At 41.0% G+C, this 24008-nt stretch overlaps 2 protein-coding genes across 2 annotated transcripts; both read right to left on the bottom strand.

Moving 5' to 3' along the window:
* Positions 1–5385: 5385 nt before the first annotated feature.
* On the bottom strand, positions 5386–11212 carry LOC120021064 (chordin-like protein 2). Its single transcript, XM_038964714.1, has 11 exons — positions 11047–11212; positions 9347–9459; positions 8979–9072; positions 8581–8726; positions 7691–7784; positions 7538–7599; positions 7127–7295; positions 6725–6913; positions 6435–6623; positions 6223–6315; positions 5386–5845 (listed from the first exon to the last, which is right to left on the bottom strand). Exons 1-11 carry the CDS (start codon positions 11210–11212, stop codon positions 5712–5714), a joined length of 1449 nt encoding a protein of 482 aa, XP_038820642.1. The 3' UTR covers positions 5386–5711.
* A 237-nt stretch (positions 11213–11449) lies between these two features.
* On the bottom strand, positions 11450–21017 carry spag7 (sperm associated antigen 7). The gene is made up of 7 exons (XM_038965438.1): positions 20911–21017; positions 14269–14336; positions 13975–14063; positions 13747–13831; positions 13477–13566; positions 12950–13106; positions 11450–12838 (listed from the first exon to the last, which is right to left on the bottom strand). Exons 1-7 carry the CDS (start codon positions 20993–20995, stop codon positions 12717–12719), a joined length of 696 nt encoding a protein of 231 aa, XP_038821366.1. The 5' UTR covers positions 20996–21017; the 3' UTR covers positions 11450–12716.
* Positions 21018–24008: the final 2991 nt, after the last annotated feature.

The raw sequence follows: 24008 nt of genomic DNA, 5'->3' as shown, positions 1-24008 counted from the left end.
CTCTGTCCAAAAGAAAACATAGGCAGACATAGCTGGGAAAGGCAATGAGGAGTCTGAGGATCTTCAGGAATTTATATCCTCGGGTCAATTTCAGTGTATCTGGGTGCGCCAGTATCTCCACATCTGGCTTAATCGTTGCAATCAAGCCTGAGAGATGTTTGGATACAACTGTTGTTTTGGATCATAAATTGAGGCCTAACAGTAGGAGAATACTACTGTGTGGGGAGACTGAAACAGTTCATTTGGCTCTGGGGCCAAGCAGCTGATTACCTCACCAACACTCCTCATTAATCAATGTGCCAAATGAGTTTATTCAAGATTGGCCCCATTCATCATAGTCTTTTTGATGCACAAGTATACTTAGAAACTGTAGTACACACTTAACATGAAATCATAGGGAGAGTGATTGAATGGTCCATAATTGTACATTTGTAGTAAATTTTTCTCTTGAACAATAATCATTTCAGCGATGAACAAAAATATTCCTGTGAAACCTGGTCTTGGTTTATCAATCATGCCTCCATCACAAGCATGTGTTTAAAAATGTGAACCTCTAACAGTGGGGTTCAGGAAAGAGGGTGTAATGACTGAAGTGTTTATGACATGAATCCCAGTATTGTCCATATTTTCTTGGCACTGCCCAGATCATCAGCTGAAATGATCAGGGCCAACTTAATTAAGGAAAGGGGTAGGGTGTAAAAAACAGTGCCCTTAATAGATTTCGGAAGTATTTTGATGAAGCAAAAACTCAGGGGTTCTCTTGAACACCTTAATCAGCTATGAAAGCAAACACATCTATCAGACTTAATTAACTTAACACAATTTGGCTCCCTTTGAATCAAAAGACTGCCTGATTGATTTTCAATGCCTCAGTTCCTCACAAACACTGTTTCTGTGAGGCACCATAATTATGGTGTAGCAGCCTAGGGACAGATATTTCGAATATTTATTTAGTTTTCTCACCTCACCTGCCTCCATCTACTGCAACTAACGGCTCGCTGTAGCCCGTTATCCACAGGAAATGGCTACATTTCGGATAAGTTGTGGGCTCGTACAGTAGGCCCATAGACTGTAGCTATCTTGTAGCATACAATAATATATTGTTGCAACTCACACGTTGAGACACTTTTCAATAGAACTACAGATGTAATTACAGTATTGTAGTAAATATTCTTACTCCGATTCTAACCCTTAATGTACTTGAAATAGTGAGGTTTCTTCAGTTCTGTGAGAATTCCCTGGTCTGACATATTCTCTAACAATGGGCAGCAGCAGGGTTGAGTAGACATGCTCCTACAGAGAGCTGACCCCACTACCTGATTTATACCCACTGACTGCCCCCAGCTGTTACTATTGCCTGAGCCAAGACTAAGCATGCATAGCTGAATTGGCCAAATGCTACTTAGAGGGAATTTGAAACATCCTCTCCAAAAAATTAACAGACCATATAAATGATGAAAAGTTTCAAGATTTTCCACCAGCAATAAAATATAGAACCGTTAATGTGACAAAAAAATTCAGCACCACCACCCCTGTTCACTACCTGGCCTGCCACAATGAGGGATGCTGTACTTTGCGTTATTATCCGGGATCAAGTTACTTTCTCTAAATATAACACTGCATTCTGGCATATAGCAAATACTTTCTCATTCATCAATTTGGAAGAGAAATAAGATGTGTTTTTTATGGAGAAGTGGAAAGAGGCACATCTACCTCCTTTATGGAAGAGGACCACCTTGAACCTCTCAAAATAAGATATTGCCAGGAACTGTCAAGTCCAACAGCCTGTTGAAATAAGTCACAGCTTCATTGTAAAACTATTAAGGTCTACAACTGAGGGGCTTCTGTTTCAAAATATTTTGTCAGGCCTTTAGTGAGAGATGGGCAGCAATGTCTGGCGCAAAGTGTGAAGCCAACACAATGAGTCATTGTAGCTGTGAAGGGAGAGAGTGGACTGTTGGGGTTCACAGATGAGGGATATTAGTCACAAGTCTGTGCACTGTTCCCATATCGACAGGACTCGGTGTATGGCTCTTATCTACTGCAATGAAAATGGCACAGGGATAAATGGGCTTATCTTACACCTGTTGACCTAAACAAGCCTTTTGACAAGCTGTTCACAGGGCAGCTCAACTCAAAGGCGAACATGGATTTCAGATGATGTGATCATAAGCCAGCTTCTCAATGTGTGTAGAACAGTAATGACATGCTATCTCAATAACTTGTCATAATAGTTATTTGATGTGGTAGAACAACACTCCAATAATATCCTACATTTTTAAAGACCAAGGATTTATTTTTCTTGGGTTTGGTGTATTATACATACTGCAAAGAATCAAATTGTGTCTAACTATTTGACAAGCATGTTACTGTTGTGCTCTATCCCAGTGTGTCCCAAACTCGGTCCTTGGGCCCCCCTGGGTGTACGTTTAGTTTTTTGCCCTAGCACTACACAGCTGATTCAAATAATCAAAGCTTGATGATGAGTTTGTTATTTGAATCAACTGTGTAGCGCTAGGGCAAAAAACGAAACGTGTACCTGAGGGGCAGGACTGAGTTTGGGAAACCCTGCTCTCTACCTTTTTTTAAAAGACTGGGTCATCCATCAACAGTATTCTTATTTTTCAATATTATTCCTCCCTGAGCCCTCTCTTCTTCAGTTCTCTGTATTGGAAAATGTTGGTGTCCTTCCAACTCATGACCTACATTTATATCAAATTAACAGAGCTCTATTGTTGTGCTCATCCTGTTAGGCCATTACAACCCTTGAGAAAACAAACTATAGCACTGGAGCACAAATCCAAATTACAGGCACAATTTATAAATGAGAAATCCCCCTGGTCCGACTGGTCCGACTGGGTTCACTGGAGGGTAGTCAAAGGAATAACAACAGTCTGATTTGTGCAGGAATTCTTGCCTCAGGTAGAGCTCAACTAAATCATATTTTTGGTTGGCTCCAACTTTTAGCCTTGTCAATCACGTGCAAGAATGCCTTGCCACTGTGCAAAGGGAAAAAAGACGCATCAAGTACTGAAATCACACATAATCCTATGGAAACTTGGTCTGTAGAAAACTGGCCAAACATAATGATAAACACCTCAGAGAACATAATAGAAAGTAGTTCCAGCAAACCAATGTAGCCACTCTTATGACAGAATACATACAACTGCTGTTGCAGGGCAATACCGATGCCCAGATATCAAACCCACATTTTCTGAGGAAAGCCCTATATGTATACTGCCCTACCAAGAAAAAAGGCTGTAACTGCTCATAGCGTGGAACTGAGAAAAATGGCTTTTATTTACCTTGGTTTCACAGTAACTTTATGCAGTTACTGCTAACATGACCCCCATTTTCTCCAAAACACAATAGAGGCAGGATACTTGTCCACATGATTAAGCATGTACAGTGGGGCAAAAAAGTATTTAGTCAGCCACCAATTGTGCAAGTTCTCCCACTTAAAAAGATGAGAGGCCTGTAATTTTCATCATAGGTACACTTCAACTATGACAGACAAAATGAGAAAAAAAATCCAGAAAATCACATTGTAGGATTTTTAATGAATTTATTTGCAAATTATGGTGGAAAATAAGTATTTGGTCAATAACAAAAGTTTATCTCAATACTTTGTTATATACCCTTTGTTGGCAATGACAGAGGTCAAACGTTTTCTGTAAGTCTTCACAAGGTTTTCACACACTGTTGCTGGTATTTTGGCCCATTCCTCCATGCAGATCTCCTCTAGAGCAGTGATGTTTTGGGGCTGTTGCTGGGCAACACGGACTTTCAACTCCCTCCGAAGATTTTCTATGGGGTTGAGATCTGGAGACTGGCTAGGCCACTCCAGGACCTTGAAATGCTTCTTACGAAGCCACTCCTTCGTTGCCCGGGCGGTGTGTTTGGGATCATTGTCATGCTGAAAGACCCAGCCACGTTTCATCTTCAATGCCCTTGCTGATGGAAGGAGGTTTTCACTCAAAATCTCACGATACATGGCCCCATTCATTCTTTCCTTTACACGGATCAGTCATCCTGGTCCCTTTGCAGAAAAACAGCCCCAAAGCATGATGTTTCCACCCCCATGCTTCACAGTAGGTATGGTGTTCTTTGGATGCAACTCAGCATTCTTTGTCCTCCAAACAAGACGAGTTGAGTTTTTACCAAAAAGTTATATTTTGGTTTCATCTGACCATATGACATTCTCCCAATCTTCTTCTGGATCATCCAAATGCTCTCTAGCAAACTTCAGACGGGCCTGGACATGTACTGGCTTAAGCAGGGGGACACGTCTGGCACTACATGATTTGAGTCCCTGGCGGCGTAGTGTGTTACTGATGGTAGGCTTTGTTACTTTGGTCCCAGCTCTCTGCAGGTCATTCACTAGGTCCCCCCGTGTGGTTCTGGGATTTTTGCTCACCGTTCTTGTGATCATTTTGACCCCACGGGGTGAGATCTTGCGTGGAGCCCCAGATCGAGGGAGGTTATCAGTGATCTTGTATGTCTTCCATTTCCTAATAATTGCTCCCACAGTTGATTTCTTCAAACCAAGCTGCTACCTATTGCAGATTCAGTCTTCCCAGCCTGGTGCAGGTCTACAATTTTGTTTCTGGTGTCCTTTGACAGCTCTTTGGTCTTGGCCATAGTGGAGTTTGGAGTTTGACTGTTTGAGGTTGTGGACAGGTGTCTTTTATACTGATAACAAGTGCAAACGGGTGCCATTAATACAGGTAACGAGTGGAGGACAGAGGAGCCTCTTAAAGAAGAAGTTACAGGTCTGTGAGAGCCAGAAATCTTGCTTGTTTGTAGGTGACCAAATACTTATTTTCCACCATAATTTGCAAATAAATTCATTAAAAATCCTACAATGTGATTTTCTGGATTTTTTTTTCTAATTTTGTCTGTCATAGTTGAAGTGTACCTATGATGAAAATTACAGGCCTCTCTCATCTTTTTAAGTGGGAGAACTTGCACAATTGGTGGCTGACTAAATACTTTTTTGCCCCACTGTATTTAATGTAGAAAAAATGACATTAACTCATTTTCAACCAAATGAGCAGTTACTGCCTTTTTGCTTGGTAGGGCAGAATAGCCCAATGAACTAAAGCCATGGCGTCTCAGGCAAGGACCTTCCAGTACAAACTCAAATGTCTACAGAATGTACAAACAAACATGTCAAACAAACCAATGTTGTACGCTCTGCCTCAAAATGACATCTGTTAGCATATTTCTATTTACAATAAATATGTTAATTAATATTTCTCGGTACATTCTGAAAAGGCATACAATTTCAAACAGCAGTATTTAGCAGAACGGTAAAGTGATTGTAAATATGGTCTACTCTATAAAGGTGTTATTGCCAGATGGCTGTCTAATTTACCCAGTGTATTTTTCTATTATATACATGTACACCTGTATTTTTTAGATAACTGTTTTTACTGTATTTCAGTATGCCAGAAAACAAAAATGAGATAACTGTAATTCATTTAAAGTATTTTTTGCATTTTGGTTTCTTCTACTACCAAATGCTACCAACAATGTTGACAATTCTGCTGACAATATGGAACATCACATTGTAATGAGTTATGATGACATTTAAAAATAAACAAAAGCTTGTTATTCTATAACCAATAAGCAGTGCTATGTTTCATGTTTAATGAAATGCATATGAATGCTGTGCATTTTCCATTGATGTCAAAGTCAGGGGATGAGAGTTAAGAAGAGCACAGGCTTTCTAGCTGGTCTGGGTACAAGAACTTCACTACCTCCCTGATCCCATCCTCACAGGTCCTGGTCTTGGGAAATTCCTTCTGATTGTCTTCTTCCTCCTTGAATCTTTTCCAAGTCTCTGTATAAAAAGAACAAAGAATTGACATGTTGCCATCCAACAGCAGACAAAAAGCGTACAAATCCATAACTTTTTTTCCCTCAGCAGGAAACAAGATGGTCACTGACAAGAGGAAGCAGCCATTTTTTAATCAGTTGAAATGAAATGAAATTTCCTTTGGTCTACAATATGTCTGGTTGGTCTATGACCTTATGTCTAGAAATGGTTTGAGCTGTATTGCCTAACAATTCAGATTGGCAAAACAATGGAAAAGCTTTACTTAAAAGAAACTAAAGGATTACAAGATTTATAACTAGAGAACTTTTAAATGACCGGAAAATAAAGGTACGCATACAAAAAAAAATAAAAAAACACACAAAAAACATGGATAAACTCACCTTCATCCAATGTTGTCAGTAAAGTGTAGTCATCTGGATTATCTAGAAGATCTTTCTTCAGAACATCCCCAGTTTCCATTAATTGTAAAACTCCTGGGAAAAGTGAAAATACATATTGGGTGACATTCCAAATAGTTAGGTAATCGACAGCTGGAGCTTTGTTATTAACACTGCCATGCTAGTGCCCTCTAATGCTTCCCCCCTCCTATTACCTCCTACTGTCTTCCATACTTGCACTTCAACTTCAGCAGTCCCTTGTCTTTCAATAGCAATTATCCTAACTGTGTCCTCTGTGTGAACCTTTGACGATGGCTTAACTTTGTACACCAAGAGGTTGTTATTGTCATGTCCAAGATTCATGTTTATGTAACAGTCAGTCCTGTTGCTCTCAGCATTATGTTCTAGGAGCAGAAATCAGAGAGATTAAAAATGTATATTGTTCAAAACCTATGGTTAAAATAATTTTCTGAATTGCATTGTGAATACTGCTGAGCTACAGTACCTGGACAAATCTTGCAGCATTTCCCCTCGGTTTTAACGGGATTTTGGCATGGATACTGGCTGGGACATGAGAGGCGTTTGCAGTCCTGTATGCCATCCTTACAGGTGCACAAAATGCACTCCAGGACCTTCCCCAGGACTGGGTGCCACACATCACCATGAGAGTAGGTGTTGCCGCTGTACTGACATGCTGAGAGAAATAGGAAAACATATATGCTCTAGTACTACATATTATTACAATCACAGAGCTGTAAGAGTTAGAATATATTGACTGCTCAATGACCAGGGAAGTGACTCCCTATTGTAGGCCATGAAAATAGTACTACTATTAATAGGATAATAATAAGATGAATAGCATTAATTAATATTATTAATTATTGTAGGGCTATCATTTAACTCTCACCCTTCTGGTGCTTTTTCTGCAGCAGGAAATTCACGGTGGTCTCTGCAGCACCTTTGAAGTGGAGCTTGGGCAGGCTCAGGCCTCTGGGAGTACCCCTGACTGTGGATGGAGTAGAGCGGACAGACCGCCCTCGGAACTGCTCTCCAGCACACTGGTCCACTGAATGCCTCTTGTGTATTCACAGAGACAAATAGACACAGTTATTATGGGGTTATTTTGGATTTATGTGCAGTTCCGATGCCAGTGAGTTGGAACCCCACCCCACTCCAGGTAAACTTGATTTACATGCCCCACAAATGAAGATTAAATATTAGTTGTTGTCTTCTCTGCAAAGGTGTGGTGTTTTGGATGTTATGGTTTGACAAATCTACAAGACTAAACCCATCAATGAATGAACAGAAAACCACCTACAACGCCTCGGTTCAGCTGTTGGCCTACATCCTCCACTGATGAGTACCCATTAATGCCACCATCTAATCAAAGACAAATGAAGAGGATATACATTGACTTTGATTACAACAGAAAGTAGGGTGAGAATCTGTGGTAAGAAACAAATGTGATCACCTTTGCACACCAGACAGCAGGTATCTGGGAATGAGACTGGTGAGGAGCAGGTCAGCGGCTGGCAAGTTTTCAGAGCACAGAAAATATTTCCATTCTAAAAACAAATGTGGAAGAAAGCCAAAGGAAGAACAGAAGTGATTGTAGACATTGCCAGCCCTAGCTTTTTGGGGGCCCGAAGCTAAATGTTGTTTCGGGGCCCCCAACTCGCGAGCAAAACACTTTAGTGGCTTCCCTATAGAGATAATTTTCCAGAGATAATTTTTTTAACAAGTTAATTTCCTGCAATTCTACTCATTTTGCCATGGTGCGGAGATAGAAATGTGCAGTTTTAGAGCCAATTTCCTGCAATTCAGCACAATGCCATAGGGTGGGGATACATTTTTGCAGTTTTAAAGCTAATTTCTTGCAGTTCTACACACTTTGCCATATCTTTTGCCATGTTAATATGATATCTGAGTGAGAGTGACTAACAAAACCAATGGATAGAAATTTGGGAACATGCCCTTTCTTGCCCGGTTGATAATTCAACCAGGATTACTACAAGTTTAGATAGTTGGCTAGACTAACATACCAATCTGAAAATGTTTTGCTGACATTGGCTAATTGAGTGATTGTCAGTGACTGAAATAACAAGAAAAAAACTGCTGATGCTCAACCAAATATTAAAATTGCACCTTGTGTATTCTACTATTCTAACTCTCAACAGTAAGTTGAGACCAAACTGAGTTCCTAAAAAAAAAAAAAAAAAAGAGTCGCTTACTGCCACAGGGAATTGTAGATACATTAAGAGCTCCAGTATTATGGCTGACGCATGAGGAAAAACTCCCAGTTACGTTCTCAGAGTAATGAGCTGTACACCATAAACTAGAGGAAGAGAGAGTGTGACTTACTGAACATGTGCACATGACACACTGGTTGGTTTGTCGAGATGGGAAGAGGTCATGGTTGGCAAAGGTCTCCCCTGGTTGGTATAAAGTTCCATTATACCTGCAGGACTTCACTGAGGCTCTCAAGCCTGCTGGAATCCTAGGCTCATCTGAGCAGATAATGAATGGTAAGCACAAGATGAGTAAGTGAATGCCAAAGTAGGATGTTTTTGTTTTACACACCTCTAGCCTTATTTTCCTCAAGGAGAGAACTGGTGTATGCAATTGAAGATCAAGTCCTGTGACTAGACATGGCATAAAAGCACACAGGTACTACTATACCAAATGGAGTCATAGAAATTATTAAATAACTTTATTGTACTGCCTGTGTGTGCTTATTGTATGAGAATGCCTGATCCTACCTGTACAGCGAGGGCAGCACTGCTGAGAGTCAGTCACTGGGTTGTCACATCGCAGAGTAGGGCACTTAATTGTGTTACATTTCACATGGCCTGTCTATGAGGGAAACGTTACATGGTTTACGGGCATACCTTGAAATCCCACCCACCAAAACCCTTTAAAGCAACTGCCAATATGATGTATAGCCAGTAGCCTAAATCCTATTTGCACACAGTAGCCTACAATAAAATACTCAGGTTTAGACAGTTTGATACAGTAGCGTATAGGGCAGTGTTGGGCTTCTTTTGGTACACTTTTACATGGTTTCATATTAGGCTACAGATGTGACAAAACTGACCAATGATGTACTCTAATTCTATTGGTACAGTACCTCAGTGCAGGAACACCGCATACAAAACATGAAACCAAAGGGTTCCAGATAAGGATGCCAGCTGTCTCCAGGACTGTATGTTTTCTCTTTGAAAGAACAGAAAACTGCAGACACTGGGTGAAAAAAAATGGAAGATGGAAAGTTATTCTAGCAGTAGAAGCACTTTAATATGAAGCAAATCAGGAATTGTCATAAACAGAAAACGAAAGAGACTAATCTAATAAAAAAGTATCTTCCATGGCTCACAAACCTGTCAGAGTAATAACTGCTAATATCTTCTGGCAAAAAAACATGTGGATTAAATCAGTATACTGTCATAATTGATGTTATGTGGTTATATAATTAATGTTGTGGTTATAATTAATACATTTCAACCGGAATTAGCACAATTTAATACAGTTTAATACTACACTGACCTTATAGACACGCTGTATAAACTTGCCAAATATACAAAAAAAGTTGGTTGCAACAATGATGAAATCCAGAAAAGGAAAAAATAACATAAACCCATGTTTGATCGCCAGTAGTGAGTAGTTGTAGTGTGTTCCTATAGTAAAACTCTTCGTTTGATTTGAGCTACAGACGCATTTCATCAATTGTGGATAACGGCTTAACTTTAGATTTGCAGAGACAGTCTGTCCTACCTTTTCTTGCTCTTATAACATCCGAAGCACAACCAACGAACAAACAGATGCAAATTAATAAGAATATATGCTTCATGTTGGGGGATAAATCCTTGTCAATATGAAATGAAATAGCAGCAACTGCGACAGCAAACCCCAGGACAGTGTGAAACTCCCCATAAAATCACGAATTTATTCTTGGTTTTCATCGAAGGCGCCTCCTACAGGAAGAATACGCCAATTTATAAACTGGGTGAAGTGAATGATGTGATGTTGTCAAAGAAAATGGAATGAATAAATCTAAGTTTGTTGGTTGTCAAGTAGGCCTAAAGTAGGAATAAAGCCTATAGATATTGTCAAATAACTTATTGGAGGCAGAGCATATTATCACTGTGTCTCTCAAATGCACAGTATAACACCCTGCTAGACATGTCAGTGACATTATGGGTGCGTTCGTAAATTCACTCTGGCTATCTACTCCGATTTCAGAGCACTCTCGTCTGTGTGCCAGAGCGCAGAATAACTGATGAATTTACAAACACTTAACACCCGTTGAATATAGCCGGTGTCAGTAAACGTCGGCAAAAAAAACATAATTAAATTGTCAACAGCAGTTAGTCACCAACGCTCTGGACAACATAACACCCTAACCAGCTCTGCTAGGGTGAGTAAAATGGTCAGAATGAGATTCTCTCATTTGTGTCTGGAAGTAGCTAGCAAGCTAGCCAATGTTAGCTTGGGTGCTTGACTGCCGTTGTGAGGTCAGAACGCTCGGATCAACCCTACTCCTCAGCCAGCACAACACTCTGAATTTACTAATGCCCAGAGCACACTCTGGCACTCCAGATTGAACTCACCCGCTAATGAAAGTGGGATGGGAGCCTGTGATGTCATAATAAAAATGTGATGGGAGCCTATGATGTCATAATTGAAATGACCTTGAGGTCAAAAGCCTGCCACTAATTTGTCAAAGATTCTAAGGCAGGTAAGACCTTTCAATACGGAGAACCACATTCCTACTGGAGCACAATGGTTAGAACCCGTGCGCAAGTGGCGCTGCTTGCTCAACGCAACAACCAGCATCTGGGTCGCCGTGGAGGGCCACAAAGTCTGAGGCCCCGTCATGACAGATCTCAGAGAGAGAGGCCTCGGAGTCGACGCCCCCGATGTCAAGTGGGTCCGATGGTTGAGAAATGGAGATGGCCACGAAAACGATTAAGCTTGCTTCCACAGTCAAGATCATTCGCAGATGTGAGACGAGGACTGAAGGGCCGACGCGTGGTACTTCGTGTTGGAGAATTGCCCAATTAGAAATGAAAGTGCAGATTGATGCCTCAAAGCTTTAAAACATTTGTAAAGATACTTTTAGGCCTACTGTTTTTGTTCTCTAGACATCTAGCTACCGTCCTAAAAATGGTAAAAGGGCCTACAAGTGCTACCAACACACTGCAATGTTATGGGACACAACATAAAAGGCGTATTAAATCAACATTTCTCCAGCATTTATTAAAACATACAGGAAACAAAGGGATTAAAATGGTTACAGCTAGATGCCATCATGCCAACGTCTTTGCAGACTGAGCAAGTGAAATAGCGCATAGAATAAAACATTGACAACACAGCATTGTCCACATAGCATAGGACACTTATTTCAATCCTCATTTAAAAATGTGACTGATTCAGTTTGACCAGACTACACAACGGAGCAGAGCTGTATTACATTTACTGAAGGTAACAATGATTTATAGACAATGAGATTCAAACAGTGCTTTGCGTCTCTAAATGAGACACTTCCCCATGAGTATGACCCCAGAAATGTAATCATCATCAACTTGATGTTTGCTAGTAGATCTACCATGTAGGCCTACAAACTGCAGTGGTTTCATTCTCAAAGTAAGTCTTCAGCCCCCATTCACTTTTCATTTGTGGGATCGAAACACTGTATGGGCCTGAGAACAAAGATTTAGGGCTTTATTCAAGCCGTAACGCAGAAGTTCAGTGTTACCCTCTGGGCACAGCCGTCAATTCAACGTCTATTCCACATTGGTTCAACGTAATTTCATTGAAATGACGTGGAAACGACATTGGTTCAACCAGTGTGTCCCCAAGTGGGTACAGCGTGATTGACATTTAGCGGAGACTGCATTTACAGTAAACGCTGCATATGTCAGCTCAATCTGAAATTACCTTTCTATCAGGTAATCTGTAACGCTTCAGCGATGAGACTGAATAGAGCCCATAATGTAGCTAAAAACATAATAAAAAAATATCCTGTAACTCCTAACTGCCACGATATGTCACAATAGGAATTATTTTCCTTGTAAAGGTGAAAACAGACAAATGCTAAACTATCGGCAACCTACTGTTGCCCCTCATGGTTGTGCTACTCTCCTCTTTGCGTTCACTGAGAAAAATGATTCATTTGTGTGGGAGAAATTACAGGACTTTGGGGTAAAAGAAAGAAAGCCAATAGACAAAATGCTCTTAATCAGACTTCCACACGACCAATTTGGTTGGAACATAAAAACAGTCAACCCGAGTCAAGGACAGAGGAGAAACATAATTCAAGAACCTTCCTTACATACCCACAAGTTTCACCTACTGTATATGTCCTGGGAAACATGTAGGATCTTTCAATGTAGTAGCCCTCCTGTAGGATAATACAGATGAGGTACTCCCTCTGTGCCCCTCATACGTTTTCTCTCTTTTACACTCAGTCACACACACACACACACGCCCACGCCCTCTCAAGAGGTGGAGGTGCTCCCTGCCCCGGTGTCTTCATCTCCTGTCTTCTGACGTTTCTTGGCCCGAATCTCATTCATGGCCTGCTCTATGGAGCGGGTGTCCCTTTTGTTGGCCACAGGTACTGAGGGAGGAGAGGCAAATATATTTTGTTACGCAAAGAACACAGCACACACCATGAGGAGATGTGATTCTCTGAGGATGAGAAATCAATACTGAGCCTCTTCACACTGACCCATGCCATATGCCTGGTTGGCCTCTAGCGTATGTGCTGCATCCTTAGCAGAAGAGGTGCCGATCAGATGGCTGTACTTGTCACGGTAATTGGAGCTGGGAGACGCTGCCCTCTTCTGTGTCTTACAGGCGGTCTCCTCTTCTAACGCAGCCTGCTCCTGAAGAGCAGTGGACAGGTTTAATTATCAAACACTTTCTTTGAGCAATAGCTCTGAACCCAACCTATACTCCGTAGATATTACGCTGAGTGAACAAAAGACAGCAGCATATTATAGAGCAAAGGGTTACCTGCAAAATGTCAAGGACTACAGCTAGAGTGATTAGATCTATTAAGGTGCAAAAAGACTCAAGTGTGAACCATCAGTACTTGCTATGTTATAACAAGTCTACATTACTTGAAATCGGATCTCTCTCTGTGTAAATGAATGTATTCTGCCAAATGATATACAGTTATGGACATGTACACTAGAGTATGTGTTTCTCTTCAGTTTTGTTCCTCAGTGAGTGTGACTGAGTCTCCAGTCTTACTTTAAGTCTGCGGCGGTATTCAGCTTTTTGGGGGTCCCACTCCTCTCCTTTCCGGTAAGCCTCCAGCTCGTCGTCTGATGGAGCAAACTCCTGCCACAGTCATTTTGAATACATACTTTCAGTTACGCATCAGTAAGAATAACACATATACAACAAATAATAAAATGCCACCACTATGCACGAAAATAATAGTGCAACTCATGGGAAGGGCATGTAAATCTGGTGATATTTGTGAATGCAGCCATAAAGAACATCCAAAAGAGGTCTGACCTTCTTAAAAATCATGACGTATCTGCTCTCCTCATCCTCTCCGAAAGAAAACGATGCCAGACCAGCGACTTCTGCAACATCATGCCTTTAACAAGCCAGGATGTCAGTAAAAGTTTACATGCAAACTGTTACATATTATGTTTGTAGTCCTCTCATAAAACAAAAAAACGTATTACATAATGCTCTCTATTTATATATTCAAGGATATATTTTTAATTTTTCACTTACAATATGCTCCTTTCAATCTTTCCCATGGGATTGTACTTCCTCTTCTGTTGCTTAGTGTCTTGAATGAATTCTGACACCTCTTTCTCCATCTGAAAAAGAGATGAAGGCAGTATAAACTCGATTGTTCTTTACCCACCAAAGATCAGTCAATGAAGAATTGAAAACAGTTATTGGATTTGTTTCTTGGGATTTGGCTTGTCCAAGTTACTGACTGGACATTCAGCTGGATGAGCAGAAAATGAGCCCACAAAGGAGACAGAATATAATCCTCCGCCTGCAGGCAGAGCCTCTCACCCTTTTCCTGAACTCTGCTTTCTTTTTCTTCTCATCCTCCTGCATCTTCTTCATTCTTGCTGCCTGTTCTGTTGAGGGATAGAAAACAAGGTTATATTATTCAATTGTTTTCATACTGAAAATATAAGCCTATTAATTCCCATGAGATGTTATAACATATCGATTGTCTGAATAGCATATATTTCCTATACCATACTTTAATTACCTGGACATCACTTTAATAATGTTGGTAAACTCTGGATTTAGTGTCATCTGAGCAAATTAATCCATAGAGCAACAGGATCCTATGCTATAGCTGCTTAAGTGTAATTCACATCATTTTTGGATGAGGGACTACTGACATAGTACATGTGACTTGCATAACAAGTGTTCAGTATGATGTTCATTATTACCAAATAACACACCCACTGGGCACACTACGTCATTTCAATGTGGATAATATTTGGTTGAGACGTTGTTCAATAAGATAACCTATAAGTTAGTTGAATTTCTAATGTGTTATCACTATGCTTTCAACAATCTAAAAGCACAACCAAATTCCAAAGGAAAAACTATGTCTGTTTTTTGTTTAGTTGTCACCCAAATGTCAATTACAGCGCTTTCAACCATTTAAAAGTTAAATAAAGGTTACAGTGCCTTGCAAAAGTATTCATCCCCCTTGGCATTTTTCCTATTTTGTTGCATTACAACCTGTAATTTAAATGTGTTTCTTTATTTATTTGGATTTCATGTGAAGAAAAAAAAGTTTAAAAAAATTCATTAAAAAAGACAAAAAAAATGAAAAGTGGTGTGCATATGTATTCACCCCCTTTGCTAGGAAGCCCACCTCCAGAAGTCACATAATTAGTTAAATAAAGTCCACCTGTGTGCAATCTAAGTGGCACATGATCTCAGAGAGATATATCACTACACACACACAAACCTGTTCTGAAAGGCCCATAAGTCTGCAACACCACTAAGCAAGCGGCACCATGAAGACCAAGGAGCTCTCCAAACAGGTCAGGGACAAAGTTGTGGAGAAGTACAGATCAGGGTTGAGTTACAATTTTTTTTATCAGAAACTTTGAACATCCCACGGAGCGCCATTAAATCCATTATTATAAATTGGAAAGAATATGGCACCACAACAAACCTGCCAAGAGAGGGCCGCCCACCAAAACTCACAGACCAGGCAAGGAGGGCATTTATCAGAGAGGCAACAAAGAGACCAAAGACAACCCTGAAGGAGCTGCAAAGCTCCACAGCGGAGATTGGAGTATCTGTTCATAGGACCACTTTAAGCCGTACACTCCACAGAGCTGGGCTTTACGGAAGAGTGTCCAGAAAAAAGCCATTGCTTAAAGAAAAAAAAATAAGCAAACACATTTGGGGTTCGCCAAAAGGTGTGTGTGTGGGAGACTCCCCAAACATATGAAAGAAGGTACTCTGGTCAGATGAGACTAAAATTGAGCTTTTTGTCCATCAAGGAAAACGCTATGTCTGGTGCAAACCCAACACCTCTCATCACCCCGAGAACAACATCCCCACAGTGAAGCATGGTGGTGACAGCATCATGCTGTGGGGATGTTTTTCCATTGGCAGGGACTGGACAACTGGTCAGAATTGAAGGAATGATGGATGGCGCTAAATACAGGGAAATTCTTGAGGGAAACCTGTTTCAGTCTTCCAGAGATTTGAGAGTGGGACAGAGGTTCACCTTCCAGTAGGACAATGACCCTAAGCATACTGCTAAAGCAACACTCGAGTGGTTGAAGGGGAAACATTTAAATGTATTGGAATGGCCTAGTCAAAGCCCAGACCACAGATTCTCAATTGGATTGAGGTATGACTTAAAGGTTGCTGTACACCAGCGGAACCCATCCAACTTGAAAGAGCTGGAGCAGTTTTTTCTTGGAGAATGGGCAAAAATCCCAGTTGCTAGATGTGCCAAGCTTATAGAGACATACCCCAAAAGACTTGCAGCTGTAATTGCTGCAAAAGGTGGCTCTACAAAGTATTGACTTTGGGGGGGTGAATAGTTATGCACACTCAAGTTCTATTTTTGTGTCTCACTTCTTGTTTGTTTCACAATAAAACATAATTTGCATCTTCAAAGTGGTAGGCATGTTGTGTAAATTAAATGATAAACCCCCCCCAAAAAATCTATTTTAATTCCAGGTTGTAAGGCAACAAAATAGGAAAAATTACAAGGGGGTGAATACTTTTGCAAGGCACTGTGCACTTAAAAAATAAAAAAAATTGCACAGTAATGTTCAAATGGAAATACAATTTCAGATATATAGTTTATTTACACAACAGATTGTGTTATCACTGTGCTTCATCTAATAGCAGAACCAAATTACCTGGATTGCAGTTGAGATCACATTAAAAAGTACATGGTGCAAGTGATCAATGTCATTCGAGATTCTGAGCAGATTATTACAGCAATGTGAAGATCTCCACTGATCTGTGATGACCTATGCATGCTCTCTTGAACATAAGAAATGTATAGTTACAGTAATCTCAAAATGTGGCCACGGATGTTATTAATTTTAAAGGTTAAATGTTATAAACTCAGCAAAAAAATAAACGTCCCTATTTCAGGACCCTGTCTTTCAAAGATAATTCGTAAAAATCCAAATAACTTCACAGATCTTCATTGTAAAGGGTTTAAACACTGTTTCCCATGCTTGTTCAATGAACCATAAACAATTAACGACCGTTCCACAGGTGCATGTTCATTAAGACACTAACAGCTTACAGACAGTAGGCAATTAAGGTCACGGTTATGAAAACTTAGAACACTAAAGAGGCCTTTCTACTGACTCTGAAAAACACCAAAAGAGAGATGCCCAGGGTCCCTGCTCATCTGCGTGAACGTGCCTTAGGCATGCTGTAAGGAGGCATGAAGACTGCAGATGTGGCCAGGGAAATAAATTGCAATGTCTGTACTGTGAGATGCCCAAGACAGCGCTACAGGGAGACAGGACGGACAGCTGATCGTCCTCGCAGTGGCAGACCACGTGTAACACCTGCACAGGATCGGTACATCCGAACATCACACCTGCGGGACAGGTACAGGATGGCAACAACTGCCCGAGTTACACCAGGAATGCACAATCCCTCCATCAGTGCTCAGACTGTCCACAATAGGCTGAGAGAGGCTGGACTGAGGGCTTGTAGGCCTGTTGTAAGGCAGGTCCTCACCAGACATCACCGGCAACAATGATATGGGCACAAACCCACTGTTGATGGACCAGACAGGACTGGCAAAAAGTGCTCTTCACTGACGAGCTGCGGTTGTGTCTCACCAGGGGTGATGGTCGGATTCGCGTTTATGGTCGAAGGGATGAGCGTTACACCGAGGCCTGTACTCTGGAGCGGGATCGATTTGGAGGTGGAGGATCTGTCATGGTCTGGGGCGGTGTGTCATAGCATCATCGGACTGAGCTTGTTGTCATTGCCTGCAAACTTAACCCTGTGCGTTACAGGGAAGACATCCTCCTCCCTCTTGCAGTACCCTTCCTACAGGCTCATCCTGACATGACCGACCCCCCCCCCCCCCAGCATGACAATGCCACCCGCCATACTGCTCGTTCTGTGCGTGATTTCCTGCAAGACAGGAATGTCAGTGTTCTGCCATGGCCAGCGAAGAGCCCGGCTCTCAACCCCATTGAGCACGTCTGGGACCGGTTGGATCGGAGGGTGAGGGCGAGGGCCATTCCCCCCCAAAAATGTCCGGGAACTTGCATGTGCCTTGGTGGAAGAGTGGGGTAACATCTCACAGCAAGAACTCGCAAATCTGGTGCAGTCCATGAGGAGGAGATGCACTGCAGTACTTAAGGCAGCTGGTAGCCACACCAGATACTGACTGTTACTTTTGATTTTGACCCCCCCTTTGTTCAGGGCCACATTATTCCATTTATGTTAGTCACATGTCTGTGGAACTTGTTCAGTTTATGTCTCAGTTGTTGAATCTTATGTTCATCCAAATATTTACACATGTTAAGTTTGCTGAAAATAAACACAGATGACAGTGAGAGGACCTTTCTTCTTTTGCTGAGTTTATTAGTGTGTGTTAACTTCAGGCTATTTATTGTATTACAAAAGTAATAGACAAAAGTTACAGAATAGGACTAAATCAAATCAAACTTTAAATGCACTTTATATAAAGTTTGATTTGATGTAGTCCTATTCTTTAACTTAGATTGTTGGTTAAGATGAAGACTTGAGGGCCTCCCGGGTGGCGCAGTGGTCTAGGGCACTGCATCGCAGTGCTAACTGCGCCACCAGAGTCTCTGGGTTCGCGCCCAGGCTCTGTCGCAGCCGGCCGCGACCGGGAGGTCCGTGGGGCGACGCACAATTGGCATAGCGTCGTCCGGGTTAGGGAGGGTTTGGCCGGTAGGGATATCCTTGTCTCATCGCGCTCCAGCGACTCCTGTGGCGGGCCGGGCGCAGTGCGCGCTAACCAAGGGGGCCAGGTACACGGTGTTTCCTCCGACACATTGGTGCGGCTGGCTTCCGGGTTGGAGGCGCGCTGTGTTAAGAAGCAGTGCGGCTTGGTTGGGTTGTGCTTCGGAGGACGCATGGCTTTCGACCTTCGTCTCTCCCGAGCCCGTACGGGAGTTGTAGCGATGAGACAAGATAGTAATTACTAGCGATTGGATACCACAAAAATTGGGGAGAAAATGGGATAAAATTTATAAAAAAAAAAAAAAGATGAAGACTTGAATCCAACATATCAATTTGAAATTCAAACAAACTGGAATTAAAGCCAGACTAAGTCAGATGCAAAGATTGGACAATCCAAGCAGAAGACATCTCCTTCAAAATGTTGATATTTGGTTGCGTTGACACCAAACAATTCAATATCAATAAAAAAAAAGTTATTAAAATAAAAAAATCCACCCTAGGCCTAATTTATTGTCTATTTTTTGTTGAATTCAAACAGTTGCTCGATGACTTGCAAATGCTATAAACAGTGCATTCAGAAAGTATTCAGACCCCTTGACTTTCCACATTGTTACGTTACAGCTTTATTCTAAAATGGATAAAAAAAAAAAAAAAGATCCTCAATCTACACCCAATACCCCATAATGACGAAGCAAAAACAGGTTTTATGAAACGCTTGAACATAAAATATTAAAAAAGAATTACAAAAAAAGACCCTTCCCTAGAGCTGGCCGCCCAGCAAAACTGAGCAATAGGGGGAGAATAACTCTTTGTCCTGAATGCCAAGTGTCACATCTGGAGTAAACCTGGCACCATACCTAAGGTGAAGCATGGTGGTGGTGGCAGCATCATGTTGTGGGGATGTTTTTCAGCCGCAGGGACTGGGAGACTAGTCAGGATCGAGGGAAAGATGAACGGCGCAAAGTACAGAGAGATCCTTAATGAAAGCCTGCTCCAGAGCGCTCAGGGCCTCAGACTGGGACAAAGGTTCACCTTCCAACAGGACAACAACCCTAAGCACACTGCCAAGACAATGCAGGAGTGGCTTCAGGACAAGTCTCTGAACGTCCCGCCAGAGCCCGGACGTGAACCCGATCGAACATCTCTGTAGAGACCTGAAAAAAAGCTGTGCAGCGACGCTCCCCAGTTTGAGAGGATCTGCAGAGAATGGGAGAAACTCCCCAAATACAGGTGTGCCAAGCTTGTACCATCATACCCAAGAAGACTCAAGGCTGTAATCGCTGCCAAAAGTGCTTCAACAAAGTACCGAGTAAAGGGTCTTATGTAAATGTGATATTCCATTTATTTATTTTTTTATACATTTTCAAAAAAAAATAAAACCAGTTTTTGCTTTTTCATTATGGGGTATTGTGTGGATTGAGGAGGGGGGGAAAATACATGTTAGATTAAAGCTGTAACGTAACACAATGTGGAAAAAGTGAGGGGTCTGAAAACATTTTCCGAATGCACTGTAGGCCTAAAGAACATAGTTGGTGATTGACAAAGTAAGGTCACATTTCATTTGCTCTCTTAAACCTACTCTTTGGAATGACTTCAAAACCAACAGTGAAGTGCAGATCTCTCAACAAATCATTCTCACGACAGTGCATGGGTAATAGTCAGTGTCAAACATAGCGGGGCTTGGTTAAAACCCCTGGAAGGGAGCCCAAAGGGCAGATAGATAGTTCTCCAGTAGGAGGTGCTGCCCAGACTATTTTGTTTTCTGATAGCAGATGTTGAAAGTCTATTATTTTAATAGGTATACATTCAACATTTTATACAAGGTTGGTCTGTTTTAATATTTGGTAACCATGCGGACATAATCATGTAGTTTAAGTTTATTACTTTTTTCAAATCAAATGTATTTTTCACGTAGATTCAACGTCACAATACGTTGACAAATTACATTGAAACAACATTGATTCAACCAGTTTGTGCTGCTTTGCGTGCGCAAACAAACAATGAATGATGGATCATTTGGCCAATGAGAGCACTAGAAGGACTGACTTTGACCAATAGGATGCATCTTAAACAAAAACGTAATTCACTACAAGGGCAAATACTCGTTCGTGACTGGATACTTTTCTGTACAGACGATAGGGAGGTTGAGAACGCCACGGAACAGCTACATTTACGAAATACTCTTATCTTTACAATCGAATAATACAAACGAATTAAGGATAAATAACTGTAGAGTAATACTGAATATACCTCGGGCCTTTCGTCGGCTCTCCTTGTCGCCGACTGTGGGAGGTTTTTCCATCGAACTCAAGATTGAGCCCAGAAGGTCCGCCATTTTGGACTGAATGATCACTACCGGAAGCATGATCTTTAAAATCATTCGTGGGTAGGGGATACGCATGCGCATATCAACAAAGAATATTAGAATAATCGGCATAACAGGCTATTTATTATAGCCTTCTATTGACAAACGATGGGTTGTATTAGTGAATGTACTGAAATAATATATATTTTTGGTTTCTTGATGTTAATTACGGTGCCTTTTTTGTTGTCTGTAAATTGTCTGTGTATGCTACAGTACACAGAAAAATGTAAATTAAAAACACGTTTTTTCAATGTATTGCAATTTGCAATATACGTTTATCAAATTTTTATAATAGCTCTAATCAATGATAGAACATTTTCTTCATGAAATTAATAGCAGGTAGTCCAGCGTTAGCGGTTAGGAGCATTGGGCCAGTAACCGAAAGGTTGATGGTTCGAATCCCTGAGCCAAGGAATTTAGGTGAAAAATCTGTCTATGTTCCCTTGAGCCTAGTGATCAACCCTAACGGCTCCTGTAAATTGCTCAGGATAAGAGTGTCTGCTAAAATGTAACATATAAAACATTAATATCCCTTTTCATGAAAAAATACAACTAGTGATTGATCAGATGAAGGGAGGATTATATCTTACAGTTCAAGTCACACTAAATGTATGAAAAGAGGACCTCTGGAAACAGTTGTAACAGAAGTCTAGTAAACCATGCAGTGTGTATACGGATGCGACATTGAACTTCATTGGCATTGTATCAGTCAATGTGATTTCTCTCTGTCAAGAGGTGAAGAATCTTGTTGATCTTAAGATGAGGTATGAATCAGCTCTTTCATTCACACACAAATGGAAGGAGCAGCAAGTAGAACTTGTAGCACTTGTATACCTTTTCCAGCAAAATTATGGTGTTTCAACGATGTAATCTGACATGAATTCTGGTTTTCCAGTATGTGCAGTGCATAACACAGAAGCTGTCAGGATTGGCAACACAACAAGTAACCTTGATGTCTCTCCCCACTCCCCGCTTCTCACTCTGCAAAGGTCAGACCTCCAGTTGTCTCGAGGGTTTACTTCAACACAGGAAGTGAGGCAGAAGGAGAGAGTCAAGGAAGTAGTGATGACAGACTAGTGACAGACAGCAGACTGGAGGGGGAAGATGTGACGTGCAGCAGTGAGAGTGCAAGCAGACTCACCAGGACACTTCTGTACTCTGGCTGGCTACACATAGTGTCTGTGTCCTGTGAAAAATACATTCCACATGGTTGAGAAGAGCCTGTAAATGCACTAGGAACGGATGTTGGTCCATGAAGGTGTGTCCATTAGGGATGGTGAGCACAGCAGGTGGTGACCAGTCACACAGGCACAAGGTGGTGATGATGAATGTCTTGTCGTCTCATCTCCAAAATACCCGTCCACTGCTGCCAGGGTAATGATTCTCTTGACGTTCCCCTTACCCAAGGCTGTCTGCTAAATGTAAACCACCTTGTTTTCTTTCTGCTCACACACAAATTGATAACCAGATCGCTCAATGAGTGACTGTGTGCGATGAGTATGTAAATAACATCAGATTTGATGCATACAGTATAAGGGATGCACTAATAGAAAGCCACTAGAATATTTTCTATAACCTGTTTGTAGCATGCAATAACTATCAACATACCTGTTAAAAAATGCAATATTGTAAAACACTTTAGCCATTTAATGGTTATTGTGGGAACATAGATATACAGTACTGAAACTTGATATTATTTAAAATAAATGAAAAATATTTATCTTAATTTTCACCATAGTCGGAAGGCAGACAGACCATGAAATCTACTGTGTGTGTGTGACGTGTGTGTGTGTGGCCCTGCCAAGCTGCCAGTATATCTGTTTGCATGGCAACCTACAAAAGACATAGGAGTTATACGAGATATAATTTTCTCTGATATTTTAAGGGCGAGCATAATACATTCAAAACAGGGATTCTTTCTCTCTTTTTTACTTTTCTTTGTTTCAAGACAGTAAAATATAAGTTATGCAGGCAAGTTACAGTCTAGGCATTTATGTACATTGGGTAGTTGATTTTCAGTTCAACTTAGATTCTGTTAATAATGTTACAGAAACACAGAACAAAACCACATGTCAAGCTGGTTGGATCTGTCATTTGCTCACTTCAGAATCTTCACATGAATTCAACATATTCCAATTAATAACAGTAAAGTATTTACATACACCAGGGATTAAAACATAATCAGACAAGTATCAAAAAGCACCGGGAACACTCATCAGTAATGACAGGGGGATAACAATGGTGGAACAAATCTCTCTCATTCCAAATTCACTAGTGCCCTGGAGCATTTACTGAGCCTTATCACAAACCAAGGGTTTACATGACAGGGTCACATAGTAGGAGTAAATCCTGATACTGGGGGTAATATCTACATGTAATTAACAGATGTTAAATAGTGACGAAAATTGACAGAAATATATAATAAAATTGGGAGAGATTCGACAATATTTATATTTGGTTTGAAAGAAAAACTACAATGAGCTACAGAAATATGCTAAGCAGCTGTGTGTCCAAGCTGTCCAATAAAATACACAATATAATCTGCTTCCAAAACAACAGTCTAAATTTCAATCAGTCAGAATCATCATTTATGTCCCTGACCCCAAATATAACAGCTCCCACCAGTCTAAATCCTGATCGCCCTTAGGTCCTGTGCATTTATTTGCATCTTTTGCAACATATAGAAATATACTTTCACAGGCTGATGACAGTGTAAGCGAGTGTGTACATGTGTTTCTGTTTTGTTGTATGTCAGTGTGCTCACCCATCATTTGTCCACTGCTAAAAGAATTCCTAACTTCCTATGTCTAAAATGATAGTCTCATCAATTCAAACACCCGACTGGGCACAGACGTCAGTTCAACGTCTAGTTTTGATTTGCATTTGGTTGAGTTGTCAAATAGTGTGAATTCAAGTTTAAATCAACAACAAAAATGGCACCCTGTCGTTGGATTGAGGTTAAAGGTTGGGTGAAAAAAAGACG

Source organism: Salvelinus namaycush, chromosome 26, assembly GCF_016432855.1.
Source record: "Salvelinus namaycush isolate Seneca chromosome 26, SaNama_1.0, whole genome shotgun sequence".
NCBI classification, from domain to species: Eukaryota; Metazoa; Chordata; class Actinopteri; order Salmoniformes; family Salmonidae; genus Salvelinus; species Salvelinus namaycush.
Note: the sequence above shows the minus strand (reverse complement) of the source record. Positions and strands in the feature narration are given on the sequence as shown.

Excerpts from the sequence above, each read along its gene's own strand:
- LOC120021064 (XM_038964714.1), bottom strand. The coding sequence starts at position 11,212 with ATGATCTTGACTGTGGAAGCAAGCTTAATCGTTTTCGTGGCCATCTCC. Across the intron at positions 9,460-11,046 it reads CCACGGCGACCCAGATGCTG|TGTCTGCAGTTTTCTGTTCT; the intron begins GTTGTTGCGTTG and ends TTTTTCACCCAG. Across the intron at positions 7,296-7,537 it reads AACAGCTGAACCGAGGCGTT|AGGCATTCAGTGGACCAGTG; the intron begins GTAGGTGGTTTT and ends TGAATACACAAG.
- spag7 (XM_038965438.1), bottom strand. The coding sequence starts at position 20,995 with ATGGCGGACCTTCTGGGCTCAATCTTGAGTTCGATGGAAAAACCTCCC. Across the intron at positions 14,337-20,910 it reads GAGCCGACGAAAGGCCCGAG|AACAGGCAGCAAGAATGAAG; the intron begins GTATATTCAGTA and ends ATCCCTCAACAG. Across the intron at positions 12,839-12,949 it reads CAACCAGGCATATGGCATGG|TACCTGTGGCCAACAAAAGG; the intron begins GTCAGTGTGAAG and ends CTCCTCCCTCAG.